Source organism: Poecilia reticulata, chromosome 18 (assembly GCF_904066995.2).
Source record: "Poecilia reticulata chromosome 18, P_reticulata-male-v2, whole genome shotgun sequence".
Lineage (NCBI taxonomy): Eukaryota > Metazoa > Chordata > Actinopteri > Cyprinodontiformes > Poeciliidae > Poecilia > Poecilia reticulata.
Window position 1 is genome coordinate 18,279,788 of NC_088847.1, and position 26,563 is coordinate 18,306,350.

The window sequence follows — 26,563 nt, forward strand, 5'->3', positions numbered from 1 at the left end:
GCACAAAGTCTCTCTGTGCTGACACCAAAACTTTAAGGACGGCAGGATATTTACCGTACACACAGTCGTCTTTGTTGTTGATGACGCCGGCTCTCAGGTGACTCGGTTTCTCCTGCGGTGATAAAAACAGCGTCTTCTCTCGTAACTTTCCTTTTGACACCCTGAAGTGTCTGTAATGTTTGCAGGCTTTTATACGGCGTAGTTGCAGCGTTCTCAAAATGACACTTAATCAACTTTTATGAGCTTTTATTCAGTGTGCAGAGCAGAGCTCTGCAGCTTTCAGCTCTGTGCTCTTCATAAGTTAAATGATAACAAAGCAGTTATTTTTAAAAAATATAGATTTAATGTAAACATTTTGTTTTTAGTAGTTTTCCCTTCAATTTACCAAGCAGAATGACACAAAAAATATGTAATATATTTTACTTATTTCCATTATGATTATTATTATTGTGTTGGGAACTACTTTATGCTCATAATTTCTCAGAAATATCAACAATGTATAGAACAAAAAGTAGCAAAAGTATACATTTAAATTGTTTCTTAAAAATACAACTAATTTCCTCTAGTAAACATTTTATAAAAATAATATGTAAAATAACTTAGAGCCACACTACAACATATGCAAATATGACGAAAGGCTCGTCGACTCTGTCTTGGTTAAATTATTTGCTTCTGTTTATTCTGCTAATAGTTTCTTGTTTTACATTTCATCTGTTGGTAAAGTTGCTGCAGTAGCTAAATAACCAGGCATGTTGCATGTGTTCCCATTAATATTCTGCACATTGAGCTCAATGATTTATAAAACAACAGAGTAAGAATTAATAAGTGTAGTAGTTGCCTTACATTTCACCTAAATGACCTCTGGTCAACGCGTAAATGATGTAAAACCGTTTAAATGTTAGAAGATGTCTGACCGAATACACGTAAAGCTTTCTGCACCACTTTCCAACAATGCCAGCAGTTCTACTGAAAGGGCCAGACAAGGTTATAGATACGTTTCTTTTTATCCAGCCAAAGTGCTGTGAAGTCCTACCTCCTGCCTGTTAACGTCGCTCTTTTTGACCTGCTGCTGGTCGCTGATGTGATTGGGAGCCTTGGCCATAGAGAGCGAACCGGTCTTTATCCTCTGCTGGAGCTCCGCCAGCTGCTCACGCTGCATCTGATTGGGTACGAAGGTGTCGTAGGTGGCAGAGGTGCTGCCTTCTTGTCTTTGAGCTGCAGTGCACAAAACCGGCATGAAAGATGGACAAATCTTGAATGGGTGGTGCAGTTTTTTTTTGTTGTTGTTTTTTTTTTAATAAAAACACAAAAAAAACTCAATTTCTTTCCATGTTGACTTCAGAGCCCTGCTGAGAAACCCATCACTCACCCTGCTTAGATGTAAGTGAATACACATCAGTGTCCCCCCTGGGTATTTTCTTCTTTTTAAAAACTGTAGGAAAAGAACAAGAACCTGGTTTAAAAAAAAGCAACAAAAAAAAAACACACCACAGATCCCGTTTCTACTGTAATTAGGCTTTTCATCCACAAGATGGAGCCAGAAACTACATTTAAAAACAAAGTCTAAGGACAGAAAAACCAATACATCAACTAAGTCTGCTAACATATTTGCATCTGGTGTGTATAAGCAAGCATATATACAGACTGATACAGTCCTGGGTTGAATTATGCACCAATTAAATTATACTTTTGGTTAGCAGAATGAAAGAATACACTGTTCAGCTGTCAAATACAATGCATCTGCAGCTGTGTGACCAATGCTGGATAGTGGTTCCACATCCACACCCTGGAAGATGATCTGACATCATTGCAGCCTACAAAGAAGGGCTTCTTTTACAGGCAAAGGCATGAAAAAAGGCCTTTTTATATGAAAAAAAGAGTTAATTTAGATGTCTAATTTCCCATGTTAGACTTCAAATATAAACGGAAGGAAAGTCTACTTCACTTGTGCATCTAGTAACTGGCTCCTTGCCTAATCCGGGCCCAGGCCTCGTCTCTCGTTTCCCATCTAACGACTGAATCCTCTTGTGGTTTAAAGCTGCAATGTCTCAATAGATGGAAACCTCTCCTTTTCTCTTGTACGCTCTGGGGACAGGCGAGGACGGTGGAAAACATGTGTAATGACTTATTCTGGCTGACTTGGCCTTGGCCCGTTCAAGATTGGTTGCAGATGGTGGTAGCCCCAGTCTCTCTCTCTCTGTCTCTCTCTGTCTGTTTCTCTCTCTCTCTCTCTCTCGCTCTCTCTCTCTCTCTCTTTCACTCTGTATTACCGAGAGGATGGTTTGGAGACAGAGAATCCTTCCGAACACTCAATTTCTTGTTTTGCTTTGTAAGCTCCATTGGGAACAGAAGTGGCTCAGCAAATGCTGCAAGCTCAATACAAAGAAAATAAGCCACATGAATGAGAGAGTTTGTCCACTGAGCAGTTACGATCCTTACTTATAGGTTCTGCATGCGGGTGAAGGTGAAGAACAGGTGTAATGTGTTGTGGGAATAAAAATTGATTTTTGAGCATGTGTTTAGATCTGCAAAACAAGTCGGAGCCGATTTAATGATTAATAAGCCTTAATAATACCAGTCACTTCTCAATCTTTTGACTTCATAAAATATTCACGCAGCTGAAATTGAACAGTTAGGGAACATGCGGGCTCTTGACGCAGGCGAACGTGTCTTTGTGTAGCCTCGCTCCTGTTTGTTTTGCAACAGGGAGCGACCATGCTCATGTGGTTTATGGAATCAAAACAAACCGCGTCGTACAAAAGGCTCTTAACCGTGTTCGGCAGCACTCCAGTGACAATGGCGGTGCACATTATAGGCACTTCCTCCCCTCCTGCATCAAACACTCCTTCACAAAAGAATCTCTTAATGCATCCATAAGCAGATAAATCAGGCAACAAAAGGTGTTACCTTGTGCAATGTATGGGGTCTTGCCCTCTTTCAGCTGCATGCACTCAGGTCTGGGTGTGGGTGCTGGCGGACGGTTGGTAAGGTCTAAGGTCTTTTCAGATTTGAAGTTGGAATTCAATTCGTCGTCCACCCCGAGTGGCGTGTAGAGATCCTCGTCCTCCCCCTCACATTGTCTCTGTTTGCCTACAACCATGATGAAGAGAGTCTCAAATGCACACAATGTTTTTGCTGCATGTATTTTGCTTGTGCTACTGTTGATTCACACCTGAGCAATTGGTGTGAAATCTCTGTGCATGGCCAATGAGGAAAAGACGTCATAAATGACCTTTAGAGATGAACCATTGCTGCCCATCAATCTTAGGTTGTGTTTACACTGCAGCCTGAAGTGACCCAATTCCGATTGTCTTTGACATAATACGACCTGTATCTGATCTTTTCATGACAGTCTGAACAACACAGGTTGGATTCCTTTCGAATGTGACCCATATCCGATATGTGTCCGATTCAAATGCGACCTAATGTCCAGGTCGCATTCATCTGACCTGAACATCACGGATACTCGACAAACGTCACTATTCTGCGTCCTGATATGCACAAGCGGGAAGAAAAGCAACAATCAACAACCACAACAACATAATATTAAAAAATAATTAGGTGCAGATTCTTACCTTTTAACACTGATTTAAATATTGTAATTTTTAAAACTGAGCAGTAATTTTACATCCATGGAAACTCAAATGTAATATTCAAAACTTCAATACATAAAATCAGTTATTTAACAATATGAGGTGTTTAATACATTGTATTTTCATACATTTATGCTAGGGCTGCCACAGTCTAGTTTTCGAGAGCTACCATCTGCAACTTTATATGCGTTACCTTCTCTAACACACCTGGATCATTGACTCATTATAAGCCTCTACAGAACTGAATGAGGGAGTCAACCTTTTGTCTGGGGTGTTTTAGCAGGGATGCATCTAAAAGTTGCAGTCTGCAGGACTGCACCTGGGCACTCCTGATTTGTACCGTCAATGTGACCCATTGAGGGTGGCCAATATGCTGAAGTGGCCCTCGGTAAAATTGAGTTTGACACCACTGTTCTATTGTTTACATTTCCGCACCATACAGAACAAATGTGTTCTAATGGGTCGTTTACAACCCATCAACTATGGAGCTGCAGCACCATTTCTTAGGGATCATTCTTTATTCTTTTTTTATGCTAACATGTAAAATTATTAAACCAAAAGTATTTCTTTGTAGCTCTTGTCCAAGCAGGCAAAATTTGTCGCAATTCACAACAGCAGCAGCAAATGTTTGTAAGTTACATTTAATTTTACTTTTAAGATATTTTTAAGTCAAGTATGATTCAAAATTTTAAACCTGATAGAACGATGAAAAATCCTTCTTAAATTAATGGTTTAATATACCATTGTCAATCCAAATTTAATATTTAAAGATTAAAATCCCTGTTTTAATCCCAAGCCTCCTGAAATATACCCTTCTGAAGTTTGTCATGGCGCCTCGAATGATCAAGTGATGCAGTTGCAAAGGGTTAATAGTTTGAGTCATGCAGAACTGATTTGACCGTTTCCATAGCAACCATCAGAAGCAAGACATTTCCCCAGAACTACAGTGAGCTCATTGTTTATGACCTCATCATCTATGACATAGATCAAAGAACATCTGAGGTTATGAATGCTTGGGTCTCAAAACAAGAGGTCATTTCCAAGCATCTTTGACTTAGAGTTCTGTGTGTTTTAGTGATTTTAGTATGGAACAGGTCGTAGCCACCGTGTTTTTTCCGTTAACTTTTGGTGCTGGTTACTTGATTACCACCGGAGTGAGGAAAATCTTTAACAAGATTCTTCCTAGCGTGACATTTGACGTTGGTAGCCACAGGGATGAGTCCATTGAATACGATGAGTTCGATGCTTATCTATTCAACCCTGCCCCGATTGCCAACCAAGCTTCCCCGGCTGGGGAAGTTTGCAGAGCAGAGGTTGTTGGATCTAGATCCTCAACCTCTGCTCTGACAGAAGCGGCGATGGAAGACCAGTCTCAAGACAGGGCAGTCGTAGGGGAAGATTTGGAAAATCTTCCAAAAACGTCCTCGGCCGAGGACGTTCGCCCTACAAAGAGACGGGACGACGAGACCCTAACTTCTGTGCTGGTAAAAAGGGCGAAGGATCAGGACATTTACGGTGCTCGAGCTCTCAACAAATCAAAATATGCCGCATGCCCAACTTGCGAAGACAGAGCTAAGTATAACCCACACCTCCTTGATGAAGATAATTGCTGTTCAATTTCTTGAGCCAAATTTAGAGATCGTCCCCTTGTTAAATTTGAGGTGGACTGATTTAAAGATAGGATTTAGCTTTGGGGCTGCACAGTGGCACAGTTAGTAGAACTGCTGCCTTGCAGAAAGAAGGTTCTGGGTTCGATTCACGGCCACGGTCTTTCTGCATGTTCTCCCTGTGCATGCTTGGGTTTTCTCCGGGTACTCCGGGTTCCTCCCAGTTCAAAAACATGACTTTCAGGTTAATTGACCTCTCCAAATTGCCCCTATGTGTCAGTGTGTAGGCTGCACAGTGGTACAGTTGGTACAGCTGTTGCCCTGCAGCAAGAAGGTTGTGGGTTTGATTCATGGCTCTGGTCTTTCTGCATGTTCTCCCTGGGCATGGTGGGTTTTCTCTTGGTACTCCGTGTTCCTCCCAGTCCAAAAACATGACTGTCAGGTTAATTGGCCTCTCCAAATTGCCCCTAGGTGTGTGTGTGTAGGCTGCACAGTGGCACAGTTGGGAGAGCTGTTGCCCTGCAGCAAGAAGGTTGTGGGTTTGATTCACGGCTCCGGTGTTTCTGTATGTTCTCCCTGTGCATGGTGGGTTTTCTCCGGGTACTCCGGTTTCCTCCCAGTCCAAAAACATAACTGTCAGGTTAATTGGCCTCTCCAAATTGCCCCTAGGTGTGTGTGTGTGTGTGTAGGCTGCACAGTGGCACAGTTGGTAGAGCTGTTGCCCTGCAGCAAGAAGGTTGTGGGTTGTGGGAGCAACCCTCCTGTCCCACTAAGGGACAAAGGTTGTTAGAAAATGGATGGATGGATGGACAACCAAAATTCATTGATGGTTTTAAGTAGTTGAGGGATTGAGGACTTCAGATTAGACATTAAAATGACAGACGGACGGACGGACGGATAGAAGGAAGGAAGGAAGGAAGGAAGGAAGGAAGGAAGGAAGGAAGGAAGGAAGGAAGGAAGGAAGGAAGGAAGGAAGGAAGGAAGGAAGGAAGGAAGGAAGGAAGGAAGGAAGGGAGGGAGGGAGGGAGGGAGGGAGGGAGGGAGGGAGGGAGGGAGGGAGGATGGAATATGGATGGATGGATGGATGGTTTTAAGTAGTTGAGGGATTGAGGACTTCAGATTAAACATCATTAAAATAATGTCATCTGCAAATAGTCTAATTTTAGATTCAATACTTTTTATTCTGACTTTATATTCTGTATGTTTTGATTGTTCCTTATAGCAAAAGCCAATGGTTCAATTGCAGGAATAAAGAGGAGGGGTGAGAGGGGACACCCTTGACGTGTTCCCCTAGCTAGATTAAATGAATCAGATATAATATTATTCGTTATAACTGAGGCTGTCGGTTTATTATAAATTATTTTAATCCAGGTTATGAAATAACTACCCAAGCCAAATTGAGATAAAACATTGTATAGATAATTATGTTCCACTCTATCGAATGCTTTTTCTGCATCAAGTGAAAGTAAAGCAGTATCGGGATGTTCATATTTGGCTTGCCGCCCCTTTATGAATCCGTTCTGATCAGGTTCAGAAAGAGATGGTAAACATTTCTCAAGCCCAAGTGCTATTACCTTAGATATTATGTTGGCTTCAGAATTTATAAGAGAGATTGGTTGAAAAGATTCGCATCTGGTGGGAGGTTTTCCATGTTTAGGTAGTACTGTTATGGTTGCATTTCGTAGAGAAGGAGGTAATTCTTTAAGGGTATAACTTTCTGCAAGCCTATTATAGAGGGGCTGTAGTAGTCTGTTTTTAAATATGTTATAAAGGTCCAAAGGGATCCCATCCGGACCGGGTATTTTCCCTGATTTAAATTTATCTATTGCATTTGAAAGTTCATCTGTAGATATCGGGATATTCAGCTCTGATTTAACCGTTTCTATAAGTGTGGGGATATTTATAGAGTTAAAAAATGAATCAAGTGATATTTGTGATATGTGTCCTTTAGATGTATATAATTTTGAGTAATAATCTTTAAAGAGATTGTTAATTTTTAGAGGCTCAGAAATATTTTCATTCTCAGTTGTAATTTCATGTATTGCCCTTTCATTCTGCATAGCTTTAATGCGCCAGGCTAGAGGCTTTCCTGCCTTTTCTCCTTGATCGTAGTAGGATTGTTTCAGCTTGAATATCTCTGATGAAGCTTTGTTAGTAGATAGTTTGTTATATTTTGCCCTTAATATTAGTTTTTGTTGCTTTTCTTTAGAATCCTTTACATTTATCTCAAGCTCAGTCTCTTTAATTTGTTCTTTAAGTTTTACCATCTCCAGGAAGTTTCTATTTGTCTTATTTCTTGTGTAACTTATCATTTGACCCCATATAAAAGCCTTGAAGGCTTCCCATCTAATAGATGCTGTAGTCTCAGATTTATTAAGGTTGAAATGATCATCAATATTTTCCTCCATATATTTCAGAAAGTTGGGCATTTGCAGCCAATGGGGTTTTAATCGCCACATAGGATTACATTTAAAGGCAATTAGGGGTGAAAATTTAAGCAAGCATAGAGAGTGGTCGGAGATTAATATGCCTTCATAGGTACAACCTTTAATTCTGGCAACCAAAGGGTTTGAGATTAGGAAATAATCTATATGGCTATAGCTATTATAGGTAGTTGAGTGGCAAGAATATGCTTTCTTTGTTGGATTCTGAATTCTTCAAATATCTTTAAAATTTAGTTCAGACATAAAATGTTGTATAACCCGTCTACTTTTAGAGTGGGATAAATCTAATCCTGATGATCGGTCAAGATTAGGATCTAAAGTACAGTTAAAGTCTCCACCAAAGATGACATCACCATGGAAAGCTGTAATGGAAAGAAACAAATTATTGTAAAATTTAGGGTCGTCTATATTAGGACCGTACAGGTTAACTAAGATAAAGTTTTGGTTCATCAGTGAGGTATAGATTATTATGAATCTCCCAACAGGATCAGTATTAATTTTTTATATAGATAGGCAAAGATTTATGAATCCAAATTGCCACCACCCTGGCATGTGGAGAAAATGAGCTTGAAAATACTTGACCTGGCCATCTTTTTCTTAGTCTTGTAATTTTGTTTGTAAGCAGATGTGTTTCTTGAATAAAAACCACTTTTGCCTGGTATTGTTTAAGTCTATTCATTACTTTCATGAGTTTGATACTCATTCGCTCCATATCTTTAGTTTTTTGTCTCAGCTGTAGGAACTTGCATTTTGCACCTTGAGAACACTAAACATTTACAAACATAAAAAACTTTATTGAGATTCCCCACCAGTGGAGATCTCCGACTCCACTTCCCCTCTATTCTGTGACTTGGTTATGCTACTGATCCTAGAAAAATAACAGGAGCAGAGAAAATGTCCACTTAGTCAACTTACACCACAATTTTAAACTATGAACCCCATCATGCTATTAAGAAATTACGCCCCACCGCTGTGATAGGGAAACTTAGTCGATATGTACATTATCCAGAAACACTGATTAAATGTAACGTTAATTATTATCAAACCTTGCTAACGCCATTTAGCGTGTTAGTGTGGTTACCCGTCAGTTTGTTGTCCTATTTGCCGTATAAATTCCTCCACCTCCATCGGAGTGTGAAAGAGGAAACGATTCCCACGGTGGGAGATCCTCATCTTTGCTGGGAATATAAGTCCAAAGTTTATATTCAGCTTACGGTTTCACTATTGCTTCCGTTGTTTTACCACCTCCGAGGACAGGTCAGGGAAGAACATCACATGGACATGGATACGACCATGGACAATAATGAGGATTAAGTTGTTAGCATACTGGCCGAAGTCGGACAGCAACTTCAAATGTGTAAGCTAAGCTCCACAATTAGCCTACCATGTTTACACTGAGCACTACTTCTTCTTTTTATGGCAGTTCATAAAACACTGAGAACGCTGATGTTATTGCGCCCTCTACTGCGCATGTGGGACACTTTCAGGTCGTTTGCAGTTCACACTAGAGAACACATACAGGTCGCATATATTTGGAAGTGTGAACAGCCACGGCAAAAAATCTGATTTGACAAAAAATTGGAGTTGGGTCACTTCAGGCTGCAGTGTGAACGCAGCCTTAGATGGATTGGAAATTATGTCTCAGATCAGAAATTATTATTTCTGATTTGAGAGGATGGTTTGGAGAGACAATCCTTCCAAACACTCAATTTCTTGTTTTGCTTTGACAAAAAATCTAAGCTTACAAAGCGCCATTGGGCTGAGCCCAATGGAGCATGTTGGCATGTAAACCACTGAACAAGTCTGGCTGGTTTTGGAAAGCAACAAGGGGACGGACGGCCTCTGTCCAGATGAAAATAATACAGCAGTAACAGTTAATCTGAATGAACTGGACCTGTATCTTTTTGACAGCTAAGACAGCAGTCGAGATGTTTGGAGAAATAATAATAATTATAAAAAAGTCTGAAACGTGGTGGAAATGGTTTGGTCCTGATTTGCACTCGTAAATCAAGACGGGGTGCTTCACAGTAAATGAGTCAACTGTTGATTCATCTTTAGTATTCTTTAGTCAGACCAAGGCCATCTGTATAAAGTATAAGCTGAAGATCAACCCAAACTAGGACACCAAGTAGACAAACAACAACAAATTAAGAAAATGTCTCAGATTAATACTCTGATTGGCAAAGTCCTAAACAAAACAATTAAAGTTGACTCCTGCCTTTTCATGGTTCAGGATTCGTAAGCTCACCTATTCACAGATTTTACTGTGTAACAAATCTCCAAATTATTCTAGACTATTTTTGTAGAGCATATATACATTTCTTTTAAAGAAAATACAGTTTGGGACATTAAAACTCCTAGCTGCAATGCTACTTGATACACTGTTGGCAGCCAAACTAGGAATAGTGTTTATTTTCTTTTCCAATGATTATCTGTTCCCCGAAAAGCAATTTCCCCTTAGAGATCAATAAAGGACTTTTCTTCACTAAAAGCAGAGATAAGGGAGACTATAGATGCTAGCATCTGTGGTATTGCTAAGATGATTTCCATTGTGCACATTATTGCATATTAATGTATATTTGTTATTTGAACTATTAAAATAGGCAGATATGAGCAACTTTTGAATGGAATCTCAAGTATTCACAGATCTTAGCTCTTTGTGGGCGTCTGTGGTACCGAACCCCTGTGATCACCAGGAGTTATGACTCCTGGCAGTATCAGCTGCTAAATCATGGGTGTGCTTGGTTTTTCAAAGTCAGCTTTTCCATTTTGGCTTCGTTCATTTTTAATAAATAACTGTCACATCTTTTGTGTGGTTTCATACTCTTGAGATTAGTTTTTTTTTTTTATGTTAAAACCTGGTGCAAATCACTTACAGTCCTCACTTACTTGCTTTGCACATCATTTCATACACACTGTTGTCGTCGCCCGAGCCAAACATCTTCTGAAACAAAAAAGAAAAAAATCAGGAAATAAACTTTATGCCTCTCGTAAGTTGCAAAAGAAATGGTTCAAGCGGGGCAGTTTGTGTTAATTTGAATTCACACAAAGCTGCTGTTCATCTCTTGTCTTTGCCGTAAGGCTTTTTTCAGTGTGTTCACAAATATTACACTGTGGGCTCGTAATTTTTAGAAGAAACGTCCATTTGCCGCAGCATCTCCCGAAGCCATAAAAGTAGAGAGGACTCTCCATAAAGCCGGCTGTGCATCCGCACGGTGATGAAATATTCAGTGTTGTCATAACCGTTGTGACATTAATAATTAAGGGTTCTCACTTCCTTGCAGGACTTGTAATTTCAGGGCTGTAACATGATGTTCAGGAGGTGTACTGTAACGCTGCCCCCTGGCTCACAGAAAGCATGTTTTTGGGGTTTTTTTCTGTCTCACTTTGACAACAGAGCTGCTCCAGAGTCGGCCTATTTGCTAATTGCATGCTGAGAGACAGACAAGGCTATGATCAGGGTAATTATGAAATCAGACAATCTTCCCCTTTTAGTTCAAACATATCATTTAGGAAACAACTTGAGGAGTGTGGGCTGATTCAGACTGCATCCAGAATTAGAACCAGATTATTATGGGTAATAATTTGCTGCTTTTTCTATCTGGCGTCTGTGGACATGAAGCTGTGAAGAGTTGCATCACTGACAGCAAAACACACCCTGAACACTTCCTTTATTATCTTTTTTTCAAGTTCATCAAAAAAAAAAGAAAAAAAAAAGCCTATTTCAGCAGTTAAGGTCCTTCGCTAATTTATACATTCCCTCTTCAATAACAAATGGCTGTAGAGATCTGCAAAATTTATGAGACATAGCTCACTTGGATCAAAATATCACCATCCAGCACGCTGAGATCTGTCTGCAGTTTCCAAGCAACACAGCCAATCATGACTCAATTACGACACCGCGCTGTTCCTAGAACTGCAAATGAGCTATTGGCTACCATGAATGCATTAATTGACAGTTGAGATTCTTTGCAGACCCAACAGGTTGAAGGAGGAGGGGGGGGCATGGGGGAGGATAGAGCGGCTTATTTACCAACTGCTCCGACGCAGAATTTTAATGGCGCGCCTCAGAACAGCGTGGCATTTTCAAAAGAACAAGAGAGGTATTTATTTACTAACCACAAATGCTAAATCATTTTACAGATGTCTAGTTTCACTGCTGCAATGCGAGCAGACAGAGCTGAGGCATGGATTTCTGTTACAATGGACAGGAAATCTAACATTTTGGAGCAATGAGGGAAAGATGGAAAACCTGGTCAGTTTAAAAGCGAGCTGGTTTTGACTATTCGTGGCGACCTGCTGTTTGTGTGGGTTTTTTTTTAAATATACAGTAGTGTAGCTCTGGAAAAATGAAGAGCCCACTGCAATGAACCAGTTCCATCAAATATTGATTTTTGAACTCTTCCTGAGGTAAAACATTAGTATTGTTGTTTCTAAATGAATATAAACTTGTTTCCTTTGCTTTATTTGAGGTCTAAAAGCACTGCATCTTTTTCGCTATTTTGACCATTTCTCATTTTCTGCAAATGAATACAAAATTTTTGCTTGGAATTTCGGAGACATGTTGTCAGTAGTTCATAAAATAAAAACACAATGTTCACTTTACTCAAACTATAAAGAGTATAATTACAGAAACTGATCATTTCAAGTGGTCTCTTAATTTTTTCTACATCAGACTTTAGATGAACTTGCTTTAAAAAAAAGTTGGAAAACCATAAGGATTTCATGATTTCCAAAGAAACAACTGCTAACAATACAGATCACTTTTTGGCAATTCAGTCCCGTATTTACGTGTTCAACTGCCAGAGCTGGGACATAAATCCAGGAGAACGATCTCGTTAAAACGAGACACTTTTCTGTTATGACAAGATAATAAAAAAACTTGCTGTGATGAGAAACTTTCTTATTTTCACCATCATTATTACAAGATGCAATACGAGTCATGACAAGATTTATATCTCAATAAAACCAAAATATATTCTTGTTTAAATAAGAAATGTCATGTCCAAAGAAAACCAAATGAGAAGATGGAGCTCCTCTTTTAAGAAGTTGTAATATGTCAGTAGAAAGTTTTTTTTATTTGTTTAAAATATGATACAAACAAATTTTCATTCTAATGACAATTAGGATAGTTATACTGCAAGAAGAAGTTTCATTTATATAGCACTTTTTCAGCAACAAGGCAGTTCAAGCATCAACTTGTATTGATGCTAGCATCAATACAAATTGCTGCTAGCAATGCAAGCTAATGTTAAAAAAATAAGCTAATGTAGTGCACAAAAGGAGGCTTAATTTGGTGCAGATCAGTGGAAAATACATTGATTATTTGCTCATTTTAATATATGACAGCCATATTGAATGAGGAATTGAGGGTAAATCTGAAGACTTCTGACATCAACAGTATTTCTATTTCAGTTTTTATTTTATTCTGAGTAAACCCCCTTAGTGTTAGATTTCACATTGGACTCAAATTGTAAAACTTTGCCACCAAGTACATTAGCAAACCGGCGTTAACTGAGTTGCCATGACGATCAAATGCATACAGATTAGATTCAATGGCATGCATGGCACAAGCTTTCAAGTCAGAAGCTAATTTAATCAACCTAATTCATCTTTCTTTAATGCTCCAAAGATAAATGAATCATCCAGTCTGTTACGGTGTAATCTGAGGGAAGGAAACCGTTTCCTCAAACGGGGTGAGCGTAATGGCACCGTCATTCAAATAATAAACAAATCTTTGGAGTTCGCCTGGCTGAACAGTGCTGCAAATGACACTGCAAAACGCATTATGCAAAGCAAAGTCAGTGGACTCGACAAATCCCAGAGGAAGGAGCGGCACTACGGTACCTCAGTCGGCTTCCCCGGATTTGGATAGGATTATTCATTGCACAAAGGCTACGTACTGCACATAAACGGCTGCTTGTTCTCTCTGAGAAACATACAGTTGGAAACTAATTTGTATTTATTGAAAGCGCACAGTAATAGATTCCAACCCTGATTAAATGGCGTTCATAAATTTACGACATAACGTGCATTTATGCCTGTAATTCGCCAAGCATGATCTCGCAATATAAGGACACAACACAATATGAGTAGCAGTACTGCATTCTCTGTGTTTATATTTGAGTTCTGTTCTCCCTGAATAATTCAACTCCCCCTGCCGCCCCCCCGCCGGAGCAGTTCACAGCTAATTAACTAAGAAGTGTGAAGCCATAGTCAGCTAGTGGATGTGACGCTGGGCCCGTGAGTGATTCAGCCTGTGAACGAGGCAGGGGACTGATCCATCTTGGATTTATTGACAGAGCAATGCTCCGCTAGCGCACAAATCACTGATGCATCAAGGGCTGATTAATTGGAGGTTGGGGGAGACGTAGCAGATTGGTTAATGAAAGTGCAGAAAGCTCAGCTAGCGGCCAGGACCCTGAGAATTTCTTTTCCAGGATACATACAAGCGTGGACTTGGTGCACAATTTGGACCGCTGAGATGAATTTTAATCACCCTAATAGAAGATGCACGCTTGTGCATGTTGTGTCTGTTGTGCTACAACTATAGGCTTATTCGGGTCCCCGCGGAGAGACCTGTGTTTGACTCCAATGCTCCCCTGGCAGCTCGTTCTAGGCTTACAGCAAGCTCTGCAGCAGCAGTCTGATCAAATCACGCTCAGTCTGCAGTCACTCTCAATTAGCTGTGCTGCTGAGACGATAAGTACATCTCAACAGCTGTTAGGGTGTCTAAATTTCCCTTGAGGACAAATTCTCCATATGTTGACTTGAGGCATGAGAGAAAGTCAAAAGTTGTTGCTGGTAAAGATGAAGAAAGTATGTGGTAAGAACAGAGTTTTTGATGTTTAATGAGATAATGTGGCATGCTGTTATAGTTGCAGGCTGAAAATGGATTTTGGCAGCTGCATTTAAAGAATTGTTTAAGTGTTGGACTCTCAGCCCAGCTAGCGCCTGTTGGAAGTACCGTCCTCACCTCAAGGTGTGAAGATAATCAATGGAGAGCAAGGCAGCACCTGATACTCTGTTGTCTTCGTTATTGATGTATTGATCTTTAGCTGTGAAAGTTTTGAGAAGTTTCTGTTGCTTGGTTCCGCTCCTATCATAAAATCTACCAGTTTAACCCTTCTAGACCGAATGGGTCGGCGACCATACAGCCAAATTTGCAGTACCGTAATTCCACCACATTTTGAGCTACATGACAAATTCCAACGGTTTATAAAAGGGGAGACGTTGCATTTTTCAGCCAACCTCGGGTTATTATGGTAATATCACCCCCGCCATATCAGGAAGTGAAATTAATCTGAGGGGTGCTCTCTCAATAGACGGTAAATTGTGAAAGTAACTTGCTAGATATTGAAAGTTCCAATTGTTATGGATAAATGGGGCAAATATACATTTACTCATAGGACATTTAAAGAACTGCGTACAATTAAAATATGCTAAAATATCCAGGCGGAGATTTGAAACTTAAGTATTAAAGGCTTAAAGTTGAGTTCAGTAACTTTAATAAGAAATATTTTTTACACATTTGTTGAAACTTGTACTGTTATGATGACAGCATGGTATGAGGCAGACAATCCTCTGCTTTCCCCCAGTGTTAATTAGAAACAACCAATCAGAGCCAGGAGGGTCTTAGTGCTGTCAATCACCCTGAATATGGCGCTGCCCGCCCCTTTTTTGATCTCTGCTACGCTACAGCTAGCAGAGCTGGATATAAATGCCACTGACAATGGCTTAATGCTTTTCCTGTAACGGTTAAGTTGTTTCTCTGAGTACATGAGGTTGATTGACCTCATGTACTAAGACCCTCCTTCTGGCTCTGATTGGTTGTTTTTGAGCGGGAGCAGTGAATTTCTTCAGACGACAACACCTCAGGGAAAAGGTGGAGGAGATGGATTTTTTCACAGATCATCTGTCTCATACCACACTGTCACAACAAGTCAATTCCAGATTCAACAACAGGAGACAGGAACTGAGTTTGGAAGGAGTTACCAGCTTCTCCTTCAGAATGACGTGAAGCTCTTTATGGCCGTGGCTTTTGGCGATCTCTGCAGGAGTCTGTCTGTGTCGATTAGCCGTGCGCAGAGCTCGTTCAGCGCCCGGACACTGCAGGAGCAGACCCGAGACGCTCCTGAATCCATACCGAGCGGCGAAGTGGAGGAGTGAGGGCACGTCCCCATGGTGGACCTCTGCTGTGAGCGTTTAAACAGATGTGAAAACCCGTTCAAATCAGCAAAGGAAAGCCTCAAAATGAGCATCTGCTCCTCATCCTATTCTACTTTTGGCTTGTTTTTTTTTTAGCTGTAATGTCTGTTTGGATGGAACATGAGGGTGATGTAAAGCAATGTGGTCAATCTGACACCTCCAGGAGAGTCAAAGAAAGACGGCTTGGAGGCACTTTATTGACCTGTTTGTCATGGCAACATCTCCCTCTGCCCTTTCTAACAGAGTAAAAGATCAATCCCACAAGCTGATGAAGCCATCAGTCTACCACATAATGAGCTGAGAAACAATGGAAAGCCTTTTTTTTTCTCCTCCATTATGCTGGATAATGTTGATCATGCTATAAGAATGTGTTCCCACTGTGTGTTGCATGTTTTTTTTTGTCTATTTAAATTGGTTTGTGATGTTTTGTCATTAAGTTCTATAATTTCCTAAATAACACCTTATTTTTTCACATTAAAGCATAAATCCTCTGTTTTGGAGGATTTATGCTCCAAAACATAAAAATTAGAAGATGCCAAACAATCCAGACGATGCCAAAAGTTCTCAAATAGATCTCAATGTGGACTCTCAATGCTAAAGACTTGAGTCATTATCAAACTTCTTTTAGGTTTTCTTCCCAGGAGACGGACTTTCTCATAACACCGGTCAACAGCCAAAACATTGTCTGGGGTTTTTCAACTGTTTTAGGATAATGTTGATGTGCTGAATCCAAAAATCACATTGGTTTTGCTCAATCAGGTCAATTTTCTGAACTATGGATGCAACATGAGCATCAAAATGTATCACTTGTTCTCACATGTGGATCGGTTTCCTCAGATTCTGGGATCAGTGATCAGCAGGAGGAGAATTTTGAACAATGAAATGTTCAGTTTACATACCCTTGCCATTATCGGTGTTTATTATTCAATTTACAGAAATCCAACTTTGTAACATTTAAATAAAACACTCTGTTAGAAAACTTTTTTTTTTTCTAAAAAGTTTTTTGAATGAGAAATATTAACGTAAATGAACTGATGATGTCACTAAAACGTAATCAATTGAGTCAGAAGACTGGATTTCTCTCTAAATCAAATTAGAATGAAAACCTGCCCTGATTGAGAAAAATTTATATCATTTTTTTTGATTCAGTGATGCAAAATAGTCCTAATTAAAAAACAAAAAAAAACAACAACTTCCAAAAACGTTCTTTTTGTAACCCAGTGTAATCTTTTAGCCTGTATTGTTAACTCGACCCAGTGCAGGAGTGGGAGACAGAACTGCAACCGAAGGTTTTCCACCTGATGCATGAAGCTGCAGGTGAGCTGGAGAGCTCCTACGATGACATCCTAATGCACAAAGTTGCATTAAAAGAAGGTGCTTCCTTGGAGTAGTTAGACTTGTTACGGCCCTGGGCCTTAAGGGCTGGGCTGCAGGTGTTGCTTTTGTCTGTCCTTGTGCTCCTCCCCTTTACAGGTGCTGCTGATCAGGTTGATTGGGAACGCAGAGTACTTAAACCTGGCTGTCTCCATCTTCTGGGTCGCCTTCAGCGTCCACTCTACCACTTATGGTGTTCAGTTGCCAGGCCTCAGCTCCCCTCCTTTTTGCACATTTGCGTTTGTCTTTGTTTTGGCACTTCAACACTTCCATATGCACTCATACAACACATCCAAGCATTTGCATTACACCACTGATATCCACCATCCATTGTTGTTTTTGTTAATAAATATTCATTTTTCTACACTTTAACCCCTGCATGGTCTCCCGTTTTGTTATGACATTGAGCCAGTCGTAACAATTGGGGGCTCGTCAAACGGTTCTGTCGGTTATGTTCGGTTCGGTAAGTTTGGCTTTTGTTCTTACTGTGTTAACTGAATTACGTTCTTCTTTGTGAGCGCTTGTTTCGCATTGGTCAACTGCTTGTTAGCGTTTCGCTCTGGACGCTAATTTCCATGCGTTTAATTGGTGACGGGGGAAGCCCGTGACGCAATTGTCCTTATTTGGACTTGTGCGCTCTTGGGGGATATGCAGGTGGTTTAGATGAAGTGCGGTGCATTTTGTTGGAGCGGGATGTTTGTTCCATGGATTTGAGTTTAGCGATAGGTAAGTGGCAAGTTTTTAAATGTGCGCTAATAAAACGTTTTGAGCAGGTGTCCCCTTGTAGGCTTTAGCGGCGTTTCCCAACAGGGGTTTCACCGCGTTCTCTACTAGTGTGGAGGTTCGGCGGGTGGAGCTTCCCTCTTCCCCTTTCCCTTCATCGGCTCGGGAGCATTCCGTGGTTTCGAGGGGGTGACAGCCTGCTGGTCGCCTTTCTTGTACCACTGGTTTTAAATGCATAAGAACCCATCGCCACGCCTCACGAAGACTAGGGTTGAGTTTGTAAGCTTCTTCGCTAGGCAGTTAGTGGGGACACGCTGCGGGTGGTCATTGTTGGAGTTTTTATTGTGCATGTTGTCGCTTGTCCATTTCTATAACATGGATCAAGTTGGGGTTTTTTATGGTTGAAACCTTCTTGGAAATGTGTGCTAAGAGCAATTATAATGATGGCAGAGCATTATGGTGATCACTGGAGTGTCACGTATGTGATCGGCACGTCTAGAAATTTTAAATTTGAGATTGGTGTGTGCTTAAGCCTTGTCTAAACTCGTCTCCGTCCTTAATGGCGAGCGTTACTGGTTTGTCCGGTGGGCAGCAAACAGACTTGCGTTTCAAGTTCAGTGGAAGGAAAGTGTGCTTTGAGCCAGGTTGTGCCTGTGAAATGACCGTTCTGGTGGAGGAGTTGGCCCACGTTTTGTTTGAATCCCATGAGAGTATGGTGCTGGACCATGCTGGGTTTGTTATGCGTGTGGCTCTCTGTTTTGTTGGTCATGTGATGAGAATCCAGGGAAAAATTTGTGAAGCAATGATGTGACTGTTTGGTTTTGTGGAGATGTCGGCTCCCTTTTGGTTGATGCCCTTTTGGTGTTGCTGGCTGTGAGACGGCAGTAACTTTGAGTATGGTGCTGGACCATGCTAAGGGTCATCGTGTTGTGGGTGTCGCTCTCCATAATTTGTCACTTGCTTGGTTACCTGACTTGTGGAGCAACGTTTTGTGGTAGTGGACCACTTGTTGCTGTGACCTTTTGTGTTGGGTAACACCAGTTCAGATCTGGTTGGATTACTGGTTATTGCTTTTGCGAGTGGTAACTGGGTGAATCCATTTTGATTTGGCTGTGAACCTGTGGTAGGTCACTTGTGTGTCAGGTTTGTGTTCCTAAGTGGGTTCTTTCCTCATAAGGTACCTTGAACGTTTTGAAGCAGTAAGAACATGTCCTGTTGGCTGCTCGACCATTCTGTGCTACTCTTCCTAACCAGTGAGACATGAAGGCTGATGTGACGGTGGTCATCATGAACACCTCTTGGGTAATGTACTACCAGCTCAAACATTTTTAAATTCATTTTTGTTTTGAATTTTTAAAGGTTCCCCTTTGGGGCCCTTTTCTTAAGGGTGGGGGTGTTACGGCCCTGGGCCTTAAGGGCTGGGCTGCAGGTGTTGCTTTTGTCTGTCCTTGTGCTCCTCCCCTTTACAGGTGCTGCTGATCAGGTTGATTGGGAACGCAGAGTACTTAAACCTGGCTGTCTCCATCTTCTGGGTCGCCTTCAGCGTCCACTCTGCCGCTTATGGTGTTCTGTTGCCAGGCCTCAGCTCCCCTCCTTTTTGCACATTTGCGTTTGTCTTTGTTTTGGCACTTCAACACTTCCATATGCACTCATACAACACATCCAAGCATTTGCATTACACCACTGATATCCACAATCCATTGTTGTTTTTGTTAATAAATATTCATTTTTCTACACTTTAACCCCTGCATGGTCTCCCGTTTTGTTATGACCTTGAGCCAGTCGTAACAGACTTTATAAGCATCACTGCGTCCAACAAACTCAGTGTTTACATCTTTTCTTCCGTTTGCACTGTTATTTGCATAATTTTACTTATTTGAAATAACATTTCTGCTGGTATTTGCACATCTCAGTTGCTTGCAGGGTTTTAGTTTGACATCTTTTTTTCTAATGCACAAACAAACGCACTTTTGTACTTTTTTTTAAAAAGTATCTGACTGAATTGCAAATCCTTTGGATCAGAGTTTGCTATTTTTCATAACTTCCCAGGATTTTATGTAGTAATTTTATCTTAATGTTCATAAAAGGCCAGTTGTACCATAATCTATTGATAAGCCCATTGAACTGTTAAAATATCAATAAACAGCTGTTTGTTTCAGCATTCAGTGAGTGTTTGTTAAAATGAAATAATATTAAACATCTTTTCACACTGATCAGTCCATCCAGGATTTTGAAATTGCTTTTGTTTTCTTTGCAATCAAAATCATAGAATTTGTGGTGCTAATTTAGAAATATTTGTATGACAGTTGTGCTAATGTATGATGTTAAACATGACTTCATTTTTTTTTTTTAAATCACAAAACTACAATTTCACATCAAACAAGGCTGAGACAGCAGTCACTTAAACCCAATGTTTTTGGCCAACCTTGAGAAAGAAATTGCAGTAAAATCGGAAACAAATGTGGGGATTTGTTGATTTTGTGTGAACTCTGGGGATTTGTGAAAAACTGGAGGGACTTATTGATGTAATTTGGAGTCTAGAGGGCCACATAGAAAGCTACGGCGGGCCAGATTTGGCTCCCAGGCCTTGAGTTTGACATGTGCTGTTCAGTATGTTATTCTTAATTTTGTTTTTTGTTTACACAAAGATGCCTCGATTGCCTGTTGCTTTGAGGCTGTTATGCCTGAATTTCCTCACTGTGGGGTTAATGCTAACAGTAGCTTGTATTGGAAATAGAAGATTGTATTGCTACTGTACTTATTTGATACTACTATTTCCAAAAGTAGTGCTTACCACAGCAGTTTAAGCCAAAATTTAAATGTAAGCAATGTCCAAAGAAATAACCATGTATTTAGCATTTTAGCACACTTCCTGATATGGGGAAATTATGTTCCATGTTTCCTGATTCACTCTTTCTCGGTTTGACCCAGATAAAGCTTGCCCTTGTCACGTTACCTAATTGTGATGATTGTCTAAAGATATAAAAACTGCTTTCTGCTTTGGTAGCTTCTTACCAGCTGTAACAAAATAATTACTAGGTACGGCTCTATTTTCTAGCTAAATCCATTTTTGGTCACACAGTGTGTTTTAGAGATTCTTTTGATGTTCAAAGTCTGAATAAAATTTGAAGTCAGTCCTACTCGTCCAGGCTTTTCTCACTCTCTGCTGACTAAGCAGCATTGCTAAGCGGCGCTGTACCTCTTTCTTGTGAGTTTTCTACTTGCAGTCCCTGAAAGCCTCCTGTGGGCATCAGCGCCAGCAGCATGGAAGACAACTTCTGATCCAACTTTTCCACAGAGCAAGCCTGAAGAGCCTGCAACGCAAACAAAGTTTACAATGCTGTGTTGAGTTATGACTCAAACAGCAACTTTTCTATTAAGGGCAGATGTAACTCCCAGAGTAAATCTTGGGTTAGATGCACCGACTCATAAAACAGTGGTAGTGGTATTGGAAATCCATTTAGAGAGCAAATAAAAATGCCAACTTTAATTTCACCATGCCAGCATCAAAGTCCTGCCTCGCTTTTAGTTTGTAAATTCTTCCTCTTTCATTGCTTAAGTTTGCTGCTTCAGCAAAACTGACCTAATCAAATAAAGTGTTCAACACTGAAAGACAGATGTAACCTGCTTTTCCCTCAATCCAAGAGAAAACAGCACTTTGTTTAAACATCAGACATATTTTCACTCAGTTCTGTTTTCTTTTTTTACTTTTATTTTATTTTTTATTTGCACATTTCCGCCGACTATAAATCAGCTGTTGTGAAATAGCTTCCCCTACAAAATTACCTCATGAGAATTATATTCAAAAGTGTGTGTGTGCGTGTGTGTCCTATAAAAGTTGTTTAGGATATAAAAGTTGCATTGACCCAACTTAATTGGATATATGAATATTTTTATGTGACTTGTGAATTTGTTTGTGATAAGTTTCAAATTTAAAAAAAAATCAAACAAAACCTTAGTATTGGTTTGATGGTAGAAGTACACAAGTTTCACTTCCAGCTCTTAATTTTTAGCATGCAGTATTAGATCATACTGTACAGATCAGAAATGTATTAATAAACAACTTCAGCAATTATCTTTTGAGGAAACAAAACATATATTATTTTAGGTTTTGATACATACAGCTCTGGAAAATATTAAGAGAGCACTTAAACTTATCGGTTTTTCTGATTTTACTCTTTATAGGTTTATGTTTGAGTAAAATGAACATTGTGTTTTTATTCTATGAACTACTGACAACATTCCAGGCAAAAATGTAGTTTTTATTGGCAGAAAATGAGAAACTGTCAAAATAACAAAAAAGATGCAGCGCTTTCAGATCTCAAATAATGCAAAGAAAACAAATTCATATTCATTTAGAAACAACAAAACTAATGTTTTAACTCAAAAAGACTTCAGTGCAGGGGGCTCTTCATTTTCTCCAGAGCTGTATAAGGACTTGATTGCCCAAAAACCACCCAGGCAGCCTGTTGCAGATTTTAGTAAGTAAGTAAACTGTATTTATATAGCACTTCTTACAGATCAGAAAGTGCTTTTCCAAATAAAAGACGTAAATAAAGATCTGCTCTCAGTATTTCCACAGCCAGCCTGGACAAAAGCCTCACTACTTCTCATGAATCTAAGCACTGATAATTAACTACTGTCTATCAAAGAGCAATTATAATTAAAAATTATAATTAAAAAAACGTATTTAAATGAAGATTGTGCTTCCAAAATCCTCCTAATGGTCCACAGCTAGTCTAAGCTATGTTCTTCTTTAAATAAAAGGCAGGTGAAGGTTTTACCTGACACATGAACTCTACAGGGTCTGCCACACTTGACAGAAGATGGGTGAGTTCTTCAATTCTTGTGTAGTACTGCAGTTTAGAGCTGGTAAGGGTTTTTCCACCACTGTACACAGTCACGCTCACATTTCCAGCAGGAAAATCAGCTGCAGAAAACATGCCGGAGTAACAACCAGGCAACAAAAAACAAAAAAAAACCAGAACAACTGAAAAGTATTTATTCCAGTCATACATTAATCACGTGTTGTTGTCTACCTGGTGTACTGATGCACAGGATGCGTTCACTCCAGCAGACAGGCTTCACTCTCTCCATCTTCCTCTCTGCCTGGAACTCGACCTCGCAGTCGCAGGCTGCCGAGTCGTTTTTCAGGAGTATGAAAACCTCAGAGGAGCTCTGCCAGACAGAACAGTACGGGGGCTTGCTGTGTTAGTCGGTGTTATGGCTGCTTTCTGAATAAACGTACGTCTTTCCGGAGAAGTGTCTTCGCTCACCCCACAGGGAACCCTTGAGGGGACGATAACAACCCTGGATGTGACCCCGTCGTCTCCAGATGCCTGCATCTGCTCGTCCCTCTGCTCTGATCCAGATGGTCTGTGTGTCATGGGGTCCGCATTTGCTGCCATTGCTGATCCACCTGTAAAGGATTGGTGCAGAATGTTATGGATTAGCAAACTGTGTTTAGATACCTGGAGCCAATTTGGAGCAGCCGCATGCACAAAGGGGTTATTCCCTCATAGATGTATAAGTTATTTTTGTTAGCAGACATTTTATTCCAGTAATTTTTATAAATCAGCGGTCAAAGGTATTGCAACAAGTGCCAAAATATATAGGAAGGGTGCAGTTCAGTGATCATTTTCACCTCATGTTTACTTGGTAAAAGCTGTCAGAGTTGCAGTTTCTGTTTTATGTTGTGTCCAGATATTTCTGTGGGAAGATTAGTTGATGATTTCTTTTGTTTCCTGAAAGGCTGAAGTGGACGTTTGAAGATAGTCAAACTACTTCATGATTTCTTGACTTTTGAGTTTAATGGTTTTGTACTCAGAGGCCAGTATTTAAGAAAGCATCTACTTTTAACATTTTCAAATTGGAAAGTATGAGATTTATAACAAGCCCTCATGTACAAATATAATATGGTACATGGCCTGTATTTAATCCCAAGGACACTAAAGTGCTTCACACTACAGTCATTCACACATTCACACACTGATAGTGACAAGCTACCACACTGTAACCACATCTGTTCTGGGGCAGTCTGAAAGAGGCTAGCAAGCATGTAAAACATAGTCAAATTAGCTTAAATTAGGTACCGTATTTTTCAGACTGTAAGCTGCTACTGTTTTCCCACGCTTTGAACCATGCAGCTTATAGATTTCAACCACCAGGGGGCTCTTTAGCAGGAAGTGAATCATTGGAAGTCAAAATTGGAAAACAAAGAAGAAAGTACTCATTTTCATTTAGAACAAGCAAATGCTAACAGCAGGCACGACGAAGAAGTGTTTTCAATTCGACGTTGGAGGCGCAGGGCTGCGTCCTGAAAAACCGAGAGCGGCGGAGATACCAGCGGCTTATAGCCTGGTGCGGCTTGTATATGTTCGTTTCCAGTTTTTGGGAAAAAAAAATCTTTGCGGGTGCGGCTTCTAGTGAGGTGTGCTCTATAGTCCGGAAAATACGGTAATTATTTGCCTTACAGTGTTTCATATCTTGGTAAAGCAATGACATATTTAATTCTGTCCAGTATTTATCTACCAACATCTTCCTCTAGTGCTTGGATGCGTAAAATACTGTACTATCTCACTATTAGCCTAACGGTAGTAGTCACATGTGTCGAAGGTTAGCGCTTTGATAGTAGCCTATAGCTGTTAGCATAACTGGACTTGACTGCAGCTCGTCAGACACTTTACACCAAGAAGAAGAAGAGAAATAAAAATGATTTTAAGAGATTGATAAGAAAATGATTTTTAGTTCAGACTGGATCTTGTTAGCATTCTGCTATTAGCCTGGCTCACAACACAAGGAAGTTAATTGCTTCAACAGTCACTATTATTTAACTTAGTTTTTAGACATAAACTGAACAGATGTCCTCTCCAGGTACATTAGGTACAGTATTTAAAAAACAACATCCATCTGTGTCAAAAGCAGAACTACTCCCGAGTTAAAATATAACTGTTCGTGGGCGCCCAGCCTGAAACACTTCACTGTATCACTGCATTGGAGTGAGGTAGAGTGCTATTGAATTTGCATATCTTGCAATGAGTAATCAGTGAAGGCCACATTTGCATCAAATGTTCCTCCTAACACACCTGTTTAAACACAAGCCCACTCCTCTGTGTTTGGATTTTAGACAAATTGTACTTTGGACGACTGAGGATGGAGAGATTGATGGCGCAGATGAGAACAGATACAGTCTTTCCCCTTAAAAACGCCTCATTTACAGGAGAAGGTTTATGAATAATTTTTCAGAGAGCAGAGCAAGAACAAGTAATTTGTTTTCAGTGTTTCAAATATTTTATTGTGGCTTGAGTTGCCTGTGTTGCAAATGAAAAACGGATAATCAACAAGCAGACATGCCCTCCCATTAATTTACATCTGATGTTATTTGGTTTACATCCAAATAAAATACTAAGTGGCACTCAAAGCGTTTTAACACTTTTACTTCATGCCAGAAATGAAAAGCAATGCAATCTGAACCTGTGATCTAAAATTGAAATAAACGTGAAGGTAAAATTTATCTTTCCCCCCCCTGTAAAATAGCATTTCTTAGCCTCAAATTAATATTTTTAAGACTCAAATAACATAGAATGCAGTTATTACATTCCTCAAATCTACCTAAAAAAAGAGAATATTTTGAAAACCTATTTGCCTTTATTTTAAAGATCTGTAATCATGCAAACTATACTTTCTTCTGTTGTAAATGAAATCTAGCCTCTATCAAAACACAGGTGGAGATATTTAGTTTTACCTGCATTGTTCATTTTGTTACAGAAACTTTTACAACAACGTAATGGGTTGTAATGTGTTTTCTGGTTCTTTTATGTATTGTTGCTATTGTTGTTTGCTTTGCACATGACTGATGAACTTCTAAATGCTATTTAAAAGTCAACCTAAATTGATTTGACGTGAGCATTGAGTTGAAGCAGAAAATGTCAGATATTTTCTGACGTCAATTACTGGAGATACTAAATCTCCCTTCTTACAATTAAAAAAAACAACAACCTATGTTCGTTAACCAAATTGGAGTAAAGGTGATTGATTTTTCTGGATCGTACCTTTTTGTATAATATCCATCACGTTGCACACGTACTCTGGAGCGTCTTGCTCGCAGGAGATCTGCAGGCACTCGTCAGCGTCGATGGGCACCTGGTCCAGCAGCGGGGTCAGACTGTCCACGCCACACAGCAGAACCACCACACAGGCTGCAGGACTCAGCACCCGGGACAGGAAGAAGCGCCTCATCTGGTGAAGATCTTCCAGCATCCCCTTGGAAAGGATCAGCAGCTTGCAGGCGTAGCGAGACAGCCCGACAAAGTCGTCTTTTCTGGACGGCGTGTTGACGTCGTAGCAGCAGATGCCATCCTCTGGGATTTGCCCGGCGAAGGCTGACTGGAGGTAGGTGGCCCACTGCTTCGCCTCCGTCTCGTAGATGATGAGCAGTTTCTCTGTGGGAATGCCCGACAGTTTCCCTTCGTACTTGAGCATCAGAAACCCCAATTATCCCTCACCAACCCTTCATTTACGATCAAGACTCGCACACATCACAACGTTGATCTCCTTCATTACTTAATACGCGCTGTAATTGGATGATAAACTGTTAATATGAAAGGTCCCTTAC

General features: G+C 40.2%; 1 protein-coding gene across 3 annotated transcripts in view; it reads right to left on the reverse strand.

The window, feature by feature from the left end:
- The window catches only part of LOC103480794 (B-cell scaffold protein with ankyrin repeats), a 36,916-nt gene that overhangs the window by 6,482 nt on the left and 3,871 nt on the right, over positions 1-26,563 (reverse strand). The window contains exons 2-12 of one of the 3 annotated variants that reach the window (XM_081599578.1): positions 26,001-26,390; positions 23,226-23,368; positions 22,989-23,127; positions 22,734-22,879; positions 21,149-21,263; positions 15,640-15,839; positions 10,534-10,588; positions 2,908-3,090; positions 1,370-1,432; positions 1,034-1,215; positions 55-112 (exon numbers count right to left, since the gene is read on the reverse strand). In XM_081599578.1, coding sequence (XP_081455704.1) covers positions 55-112; positions 1,034-1,215; positions 1,370-1,432; positions 2,908-3,090; positions 10,534-10,588; positions 15,640-15,839; positions 21,149-21,263; positions 22,734-22,879; positions 22,989-23,127; positions 23,226-23,368; positions 26,001-26,390 — 1,674 coding nt within the window. Of the gene's footprint in view, positions 1-54; positions 113-1,033; positions 1,216-1,369; positions 1,433-2,907; positions 3,091-10,533; positions 10,589-15,639; positions 15,840-21,148; positions 21,264-22,733; positions 22,880-22,988; positions 23,128-23,225; positions 23,369-26,000; positions 26,554-26,563 lie in introns of those variants that run through there. The other 2 variants (XM_017310513.2, XM_008435972.3) reach the window with 2 other exon arrangements.